General features: G+C 40.9%; 1 protein-coding gene across 1 annotated transcript in view; it reads right to left on the bottom strand.

Moving 5' to 3' along the window:
* Window positions 1-9,677, bottom strand: part of CEP85L (centrosomal protein 85 like) — a gene marked incomplete at its 5' end in the record, with an annotated part of 222,373 nt that overhangs the window by 194,850 nt on the left and 17,846 nt on the right. The window contains one exon of the mRNA XM_019520218.1: window positions 482-643. Within this exon, the coding sequence (XP_019375763.1) occupies window positions 482-643 (162 nt within the window). The remainder of the gene's footprint in view (window positions 1-481; window positions 644-9,677) is intronic.

The following is a 9,677-nucleotide window of genomic DNA, read 5'->3' as shown; positions in this document are numbered from 1 at the left end:
TGGCCCTTTTCCAGTCCTCAGGGACCTGGCCCGAGCACCAGGAGTCCTCAAACAGCCGTGCCAATGGTTCCGCAATGACACCAGCCAATTCCCTCAGCACCCACGGATGAATCCTTAAATCCTTTGCAACTTCATTAGATGGCACATAATAAAATGCAGTGCATATTCCCCCAAACAAAAGACAAAGTGACATGAAAAGGAAGCCTCCTCCATCTTTCTCCCAGTCCTGTAATTAAACTATCTTTGCTCCTTCACAATAAGACTGCCCTATAACAGAGATGTAAGCTAATGCATTCAATTCAAATTAATCAAACGAACAAAAAGTAATGTCACAATCCACTAATAAAATTGATAACAGTGTATTCTTTAACAATATTCAAAGGACATTAGTATTTTAAGAAACATTCACCATTAAACACATACTGGATCATCTCTCTTGCTCAAACACTGAGAACTCCAAAATTTAAGAATCTCAACTCACCTTCCACACTATCAGAACAGGAGGTACCAATGCCTGTGTCCCCGCTGTCAGAAGCTATACTGTGTCTTCTGATATGGTTACTTTGACTGCTTGATGGACTGTTAGTGGCCTGCCACAAGGATTCAGTACCAGGCAACCATCCCGCTGAAGAATAATCTGAGCCTATAAAGAAGGAAGTCAGAAGTCTGTCATTCCAGATATTGACTACAAGTCAAACAGCACTTACATATGAAAAAAGGTACAAATCAGGCTCTGTGTACCCTATTGCAAGCTTGGCCCAAATACTGCACCAATTATTTCTACTGCAATCAAGCACAAACTTACATTTCCTCTAATAGGTTCACATAAATACACGGCACTCATCATTTTCATATTTTATAAAATGAGAATATACAGTAACATTCACATAATGTTTAACAAGATAAATACATTTATTTCACTGCCCATTTCTGAATTCAGTTGTCACCACACTGAATAATTTTGTACTGAAAGCATGCAAGAGATGAAAAAGGGGAAGCAGAGAGTTTGGACAATCGAAAAGTTGTATGACCCTTGAATATGAAGGTGGTCACAAAGTTGTGGGACAATTACTCTGTCTGAATGCATTCTCTTAAATAAAATGAGCAGGGAAACAATACTGAACCATCTTTGGGTTTTTCCAGAGAGATTTTATTACTCTGCAAATTTACTCTCAAATCTATTGTTTTAAGCCTGTTACGGGGTCAAGGCCGTTGCAAATTGAAGACAACCGTGTTTCTTTACTCTTTTCACTATAAGAACTATTTTTAATAAAGATGAACGATTATATTCTAGAGCATAGTTCTGAGGAGAGAGGTGGTTTCTACAGCCAGGAAATTGCAGGTTGTGCACACCTATTCACAATTAGTCCCAAGAGGATCATCACATGTTTATTTCAATAGCCTTCTAGCCCAGTTGCCCATCACAAAACAGATTTTCATCAACCAGTATCTTAAGCATATTGTCCAGGAAGAAGAGTGGATAGGTACTGGAATACTTCAAATCAATAGCTCAACATTAAAACCTAGAAGTAGTGCACAACCCAATTATTGTTATACGCTGATCTGGCAATAACTATGCTGCAGTTTCTATAACAGATTATTTTTATTAAGTGATAATGCTGATCCTACAATAGCAACTGTTCTCACCTGGCACACAGGCATTTTTCTTCCTTTTAGATCATTTAACATGAATATTCAAGTTTATTACGTTCTACCAAAGTACTGGGCTTCCTTGACAGTGAACTGCCAATGCACAGAAAAATCTCTGAGAAGTAAATGCAGCCTATAAACTGATGAAGTAGTTTATATGAAAAATACTCCCATCTACCTACTAGCCAAATAGTTGCCAAGTATAGTATTGCATTGTAATACAATGTCCACCACTTTCTAAGTTCTTACAATTGTAACTTAATATCCCCCTCATTTTTGCATACCCTTGCCAGCTATACCCATTTCTCCTTTTCCATAAACAAGATCTTTGTTTCTTCCCATATTAAGTCTTCATTGTTGCCATTTCCTGCTCTTTTCCCTTCACTCCCTTTTAGCTTTTTCCTAAAACCTGCTACCTCTTTTCTGATTTGTACCACATGCCTCCTTTGCAGAACTCAGAAGTGCTACCAGACTTAAAAAAAATATAATAAAATACAGGGAACTAGGCAGGACCACCTTTTTTGACAATGTTAATCTTACCCATCAGCCAAACCTGGCAAGAGAGAGACTGCTGACATTCAATAAAGTGTACCAGCCCTAAGCTCCATTTAGGGCTCCATCCTAAATATCATTCTCCCACATAACAAGAACCTTACTTATCTGAAACTACTTTATTCCTTTATAAGTAACTGAAAGAGAGAAGAGCTTTCATTTTGTTGTATCCCAACTCCCACCACCAATACATCCTTCCCCTCTTCTGCACCCAGCATCCTGACTGCTGCAGTGAAGAGAGTTACTTTTTCCTCCTTCCATCAGTTTCCTTCCTAGCCACTAGCTCCAGTATCTATCTTGCTGCTCCTAGTTGTTCAAAGCAGAGTAAAGTTGACCTAAAGCAGCCTTAAACCAATTAAGCTCAAAACATTTCAGACTTCAGAGAGAAGTCTGCTTGGCTGAGGGGTTTACATTGCCTTTCCTTTTAATAATATCAAAGTGCAAAAATAGATAAAAAGCAAGATTCTTGTTGATACTGCAGCCTTTATGACACAACCATATGGGGAAAATCTTATCAAAATAAATACACAAAATCTTTCTCCCCAGTACAGCAGAAATGTTACCACCATGATGTTACTGCAGTGTTAAGTGCCCAGGTCTAGACCTTTTTGTATATTCCATTTTTTATCATTATTCTTTTAATTTAAATAAAAAAAGGGACAAATCCTGTTGACTTCCATTCAAGTTTATGGTGACTAAACATAGGAAGTCTCCTACAATGTATAATGATATGCTAAAATGACTTATGAGGACAGGCTGAGAGAACTTGGCTTATTTAGTCTAGAGAAGAGAAGACAGAGGGGATTTAATAGCAGCCTTCAACTACCTGAATGGGGGTTTGAAAAGGGATGGAGCTAGACTTCTCAGTGGTGGCAGATGACAGAACAAGAAGCAACTGTCTCAAGTTACAGCAAGGGAAGTTTAGGTTAGATATCAGGAAGAATTTTTCCACTAGGAGGGTAGTAAAACATTGGAACAGGTTACCCAGAGAGGTGGTAAAAGCCCCATCCTTGGAGGTTTTCAAGACCCGTTTAGACAAAGCTTTGACTGGGATGATCTAGTTGGGGCTGGTCCTGCTCTGAACAGGGGGCTGGACAAAATGACTCCTGAGGTCCCTTCCAAACCTAACTTTCTATGACTCTACAATCTGGTACTACACACCATCAGTGGGCAGAACTATCCCACGCCAAGAGAAGTTCTCAGAGTCCTTGTGACACTGGAAGGCAAAATGCCTCCAACAACTATCTTGTGTACACCCATAGGGCCACTCCTGAGAAATTAACCATTCCACTGTGCTGTAGTGTGCTGAACACAGATAGGAGAGTAGAGGGCTTGCTTGGCCCTAGCTAGCACCTCACCTCATTACCCATTAAACGGGCTTTGTGCTAACAAAGGAGCAAGTCAGTATTCAAGGGAAATGCCTCAAGTTAGAAAATGTTTTTTTAAATGTCCGCTACCTATTTTTGGGCAAAATATGCCCAAGGATTACTAATGTGGCTGATCCCTTTGCAACAGATATAAGATAGCAAGCAGCAGGTAGAAAAGGTTCTTTGTATTGCCTTTTTCCTTGTACACTATACCAAAAGCCAAATACATTCTGCTCATCAACGGAGGCAGCATGTGCAATGTCATAATTCTAGTCATCTAGACTTTCAGATGCACCATGGAACAGAAATTCAGCTATTCATCTATTTTATCTTAATGTTCTATACATGTATTTTGCATAATAGAAGAAAACCAATATGCACAATGGTCCTCTAATATGAAACAGTTTTTTTAAATCTAAATTAACTGTTCAAAGAGACAGAATGTAATAAGTTACTCCTCTTTTTACACTGAGAAACTAAAAAACATTTGTTTCAACAGAAAGTTATATTACAGTTTTGAGTGTCAAATTGCAAAACCCCAATTCCAAACCAAGGCATTTACACTGCTGCTAACCATTAGGTGCAAATTAGGAAACAAAAGACCTTATATGCTAAATTAATTTAGCGTATTGTTTTAAAGTCAAGTTCACTAGCTTTGGGTATCTAAATGGAAACCACTTGACAAAGTCAAGACATCTACTTATGTCCCCCACCTTCTCTTAGGCACAATTCTGTTAACATCTGGCCTCTCACTTTCATATAACTCAATCTAAATGAGCCAAACATAACTTTGGCAGATGATATATATGCAAGGTTCCCTACTCTACATTGCCAACACTCCTGAATTACCCTGCTGTTCCTATCTTAAACCTGCCAATCAGCAAAACTGCCAATCTTCACTCATCTGGGAGAGCAGCAACTAACAGTGATTGCACACTGCCTAGAAACAAAGATGCAGTATTTCAACTTTTGACCACTTCTATCTCCATATGCTTGGCTACTCTGATTTACTCCATAAATATTGGCTCCATAAAGATGGAAATTGGTTTCAATTCCTTCCAAAGGTACTGCAAATGAAAATACCCAGGATTCTGACAAGGTCCAAAATGTTGACATACTGTATTTACTTGAATATAACAGAAGGTTCCTCCCTCCCCCACCAATTAGCACTGGGAGGAAAAAACCCCTTCTCTATCTGCGAGGCTTGGGGCGTGGTACAGGGGTGGTTGGAGCCATGCATAGCTCATAAGGTTGGGGTGTTCAGAACCCCGTAGTATAGACAAGGATTGGGGTAGCAGGAACTGTGACCAGGAGGGACAAGAGGCAACCTCCCTTTAACTTTCATAAGATCAAGACGCGGTGGGCGAGAACAAGGGTGTGTTAACGCAAACTTGGCATGGCAGAGGGGCGCTAGGGGAGAGCATGGCAACCCTAGGACGCTTTCCCCCCGCCTGGTACAGTCTCCATCAATTTCTGCCATGGGCCAATTCAGCAGGTGATAGGAGCAGCTGCAGTAGGGGGCCACAGGAAAGAGAAGGGATGGAGAGTTGCGGTAGCAACATAAAGCATGCTAGTAGCTACTATTTTTGACCCAGTGAAGCCTCCCTCACCACCACTGCTGATTCCCCTAATCTGCTGATGTTTTAACATGCAAGCAGCTACAGGCTAGATAAGATCACTTTCCAGGTAAGATCCAGCCTCTAGGCTGTAAATTGCCAACTCCTGATGTAGGCCACAAACAAATGAAGAGAGATATAAAATTAGTGTGGTATATAATTTTTGGATTAAATGAGATCAAGGAAACCTAAAATAAAGACAAATTTCACATATTTCTAACATTTCTATTTCAAAATGCTAGTCATTCTAAGGAAATTCTACAAGACCTACACTGGCATTTATCATTTGCAATATTACTTCTACAATCCAAAGCTAAAAAATATAAATTTTCAGAAGTGCCTAACATACCCAAACCTGAAAAATACCTTCTATACCAGTGAGTAAATTCCATGGTATCATAAAAATCATAAGGTCAGAAGATACTTTGAGAATCATTTAGTCCAACCCCTTACATAAACGCACCTGACACGTGCATAATCCTCCTGACCAGTCTGAATGAAATAATTAGAAAGTGTTCCAATAGTTCAAAGCCTAAGCTCAAAAAAGCCTGAACAGAAATACTGCAGCCATTTGTAAAGTAGGTCTTTACTTGCATAGAAAAGTTAAATTCAATGTAATTTAAAACTCAAATTACCAGCTAACTCTGAGATGCAATGAAGTAACTAGTCTGAAATTCTCTCCTTACCTTCATGTTCTAAAAGAGAAGTTATTTGCAAACATTTCTGTTTTTCTAAAGAAAGAGAAATTACAGAGCATGAGCAGGTGTGGTTTGGCTGACATGTATGTGAACAAATCAGCATGGCAAAGCAAACGCAGCTAAAATCTCTACTAAATTTCTTGACTTAACATTGTTTCAGTTTCAGAAGGGCATTTCCATGCAGGGCAGCTAAACCATCTTTCAACTTTAACTTTTCTAAAGACTCATTTGGGAATATTCGTGGGTTTCTCCAGCGTAGCATTTACTTAACATGGAGTAGAGGAGAGTTATAATTTCCTTCCAGTTTTAACAGGCAACTCTCTCAATGCCACCAAGTGGCCAAAATTGTACTAAAACTGGCCTACCCAACATAGGAAATTTGCAATGGCACAGTTCCCAGCACACACTTCTTCTAAGGACTGAAGAGTAAAAAACTACAATATAGATGAGACAGGAAGGAAATCAGCTACCTGCTAGTACCTTTTCTAAGGTAGGAAGGAAGAGATCTTCTACCGTATGGGTCTTAGATCACTGGGGGCAATCTTTTTGGCAGGTGTGCCATAAAGTAGCCCCTATATCCTCTGAATGCTATTCTGATCCCCTACACCCCTACCAAATCTGTTTTCTGCTTTCCAGCCAGTATTTTAGATATTGTAACCACCCCACTCCTAATATGAAATAAGACCTTATAAAGTGACCTTGTGTGTTAACTAAAAGACAAATCTAATATCTATAAAAAATACAAATCCTGCAAGCCAATAGTTTTCAAATCCCACAGTCGGTGGGAATTTGAAGGTGGTCCGCATTTTGCATTATACAGTCCTTGAGTTATAAAGCTTCTTCATGTAAGTACTGAACCTTTGCAGCTTTTACAGCAACAGTGCAAAATATTTAATACACAACAGCTGCAGATGTTACGACACTGAAGTAATGATTTTACAATTAGCCAGCCCCCCCAATTTAAGATTCTGTAACTAGCAGGACTATAAACAATCACAAGAGTGACAACCCATGTATTTACACAATCTCACTCTGTCCGTAACAACCTTAACAGGGATAAAATATAAGCAGTTCTTCATCTGGTACCATCCACCACTAAACAGAAGATTACACAAAACAATGGGAATAAGGAAGTGTGTCTTATGCATATTAAGCAACCAACTGCAGACATTTTATCTATGGTAAGAGTTCCCAAACTAGCAGTCACAAACCTCACAGAAATTCAATTACAGCACACACACTCACTCTAGAATTGGAGACACCAAAGCAAGAAGGATGGACTTAGAGGCTATGTTCAGCACTGTTTCCTCCCCAGCTAGCTGAAAGCCTGTTTAGTAGACAGTCTCTACAGCTTCCAGCACCATCTACCACTGCTCCTGCAGCAGCTAGTACAGCTTCAGGCTATATTAACCTTCCCAAGGAGAACCAAGTCAACATGTTCCTAGAAGAAAGTTGGGGTAATGGAGAGAGTATTGGGGCCTGAAAACTACATGGAGTGCCTCTACTGACAGCACTGTATTGATGCAGCTGACCTTGGACTCCCACAAATCCCTGAGGAAACACAATGCCCAACTGTAGGGAGCAACTCCCTTCACTACCCAGGAAAAAGGGAGACAACGGGAAATCTTTGCAATGTACTTTTTACTCACAATAAAACTTTCCTCCATCATTTTATAAGTAAGGGGACAGCCTCGTCCATCTTTGTTACTGCATTTTCTGCTTTATTCCTCTTCCCAGCTTGCTTCCCCTTTCTCTGACCTCCTCTAACACCTTTTCTACTCTATTTTTCTATTCCATCCCTTACTGTTCTATTATTGTTTGCAGCATTAGCAGCAAATGAGCACTCATATATGTTGCCATTCATGCTAAAGAGAAACTGGCTACAATTAACCATGAATCAGCTTATTCATTAAACCAGCTACATAAGTAAGACAGTGCTGAGGCAAAAGCTTTACTTTGGTTGTGGTAAATAAAAAGTTTGTCTTCCTCAAGAAATTTCTATGCTTAAATGTGAACAAGCGCAGACACTGTGGCTTATGCATTTTGATCGCCAGAAATACTTAGCAAAATTCCTTTCTACATACACTTTGGAAAAGACTTCAGACCATGAGTCATATAATAGACACTTAGAAATTAGAACTATGACCTAGATCCACAAGTCCATTTGGACTCTTAAGTCTACTATTTAGGTGCCACCCAGATCTTCAAAACACTGCCCAGCTGTCACATGAATTCACAAATTTCCATCAGAAGGCATGCACAAAACCACATAAGTGATGGCAATACCCCACATCAACAAGTTGCTTGACGACCCAGTTCAATCCGAAGCAAGATTCAAATCAGGCATTCTCCTGCCTGTCTTTAGTAATAATAACACTAATAATAATCAGGCAACTATAGAAACAAAGCTCTAGCGCAGGAGGGAGACACAGTAATTGTGTAAGGCTGAAGCTTTATGAAGGAAATAATATACAATAATTTTTAAACCTTATTGCCTGTACTATCAATACAATGATTATATAACATTCAGTAATATTCAAAGGACTCTGGCTCATTGGTTCATAAATTTTTGTCCTCTACGTAGGTCAAGAATGGAATCCATTCCCTGCCCATTTCGCAAGCATACTCTGAACACATCTATCCCAAACACAGAACACAGAAGAGACAACTAAAGGACAAGATGCCTTGGGGTTAGGGCATTGCCTGAAATGTGGGAAATGTGGGGAATTCCTCTCTGCTTAATCTTGACTAGGTCTTGAACCCAATCCTAGGTGAATGCCCAAACTGCCAGATTAGTGGCTACTCTGAGGTGCGTCTCAATCTCTATTCTGGAACTCTTCCACTCCATTTTATGGCACAGAAATACTTATTGGATCAGAAACTTGGGCCCACACCCAGACTAGTGTCCTTACTCTGGGGTTGTTGAATATTCTGGGTGGGCCTCTTTCAAGCACACCTGTCAAAGCCATTCCACTTTGTAAAGGTGTTCACTCTACACACTTTTACTCTTTACTTTTTTGTACTCTTTACAGAAATAATGAAAGCTTTGAATTCACTTTCATGTAACATTAAATGCCATTTACTTATAAACTTTCACAAATTAAAGAGAAAGGCAAGATACCATTCTTTATAAGTCCCTTTTACATGGGTGTACCAATAGAGATTTTTTGGGCGGATACTGATAGGGCTGATTTTTAAAGGAGCCATACTGGCTGATACCGATCCAATTCTGATATGCAGCCGGGTACCATGGAGAGCAGCTCCTGGCTGATAAGTCTGTTGTGGTGGAAGGGGTGGGGAGCAGATTGAGGCCCCCGCAGTGATGGAGGGAGTGGGGGCAGGGCAGGCACTGCTCAGCCAGGGCAGGACACAAATTGTTCATCCAGGTGGGGAAGCTCCTGCCGCTGCGCACACCCCAGAAAGGCATGGGAGGCATGTGCCCCCAGATCTGTGCACAGAGAGGGAGCAGGCTGCAGCAGTGGCAATGCTTAGGGGGCGAACAGGAGTGCACATGCACCCCGACTGGCCTCACTCACTGCATAGGCAATGGGCAGGGGGGTAGGCGAGAGTGCCAGTGCCCCCCTCCAAGCACTGGCCAGAAGCCAGACCTCCCCCCACCAGTCAGCACGATCAGCTGAGAGGGAACTCCCCCCGGTCAACGGGAGGCATGTGCACCAGTTGCCCACGGGCTACAGGCTAGGACCAGGGCTCTTCCTAGAAGAGGCTGGGCTAGGCTGTGCTGCGCTTGGGGTGGGCGGTGGGAAGGGGGCTACAGGGGGAGAGGGGGGGAGTGA

Source organism: Gavialis gangeticus, unplaced genomic scaffold (genome assembly GCF_001723915.1).
Source record: "Gavialis gangeticus isolate Ggan-Ray unplaced genomic scaffold, GavGan_comp1, whole genome shotgun sequence".
Classification (NCBI taxonomy): Eukaryota; Metazoa; Chordata; order Crocodylia; family Gavialidae; genus Gavialis; species Gavialis gangeticus.
The sequence above is the reverse complement of the archived record's forward strand: the minus strand, read 5'-3'. Positions and strand labels throughout refer to the sequence as shown.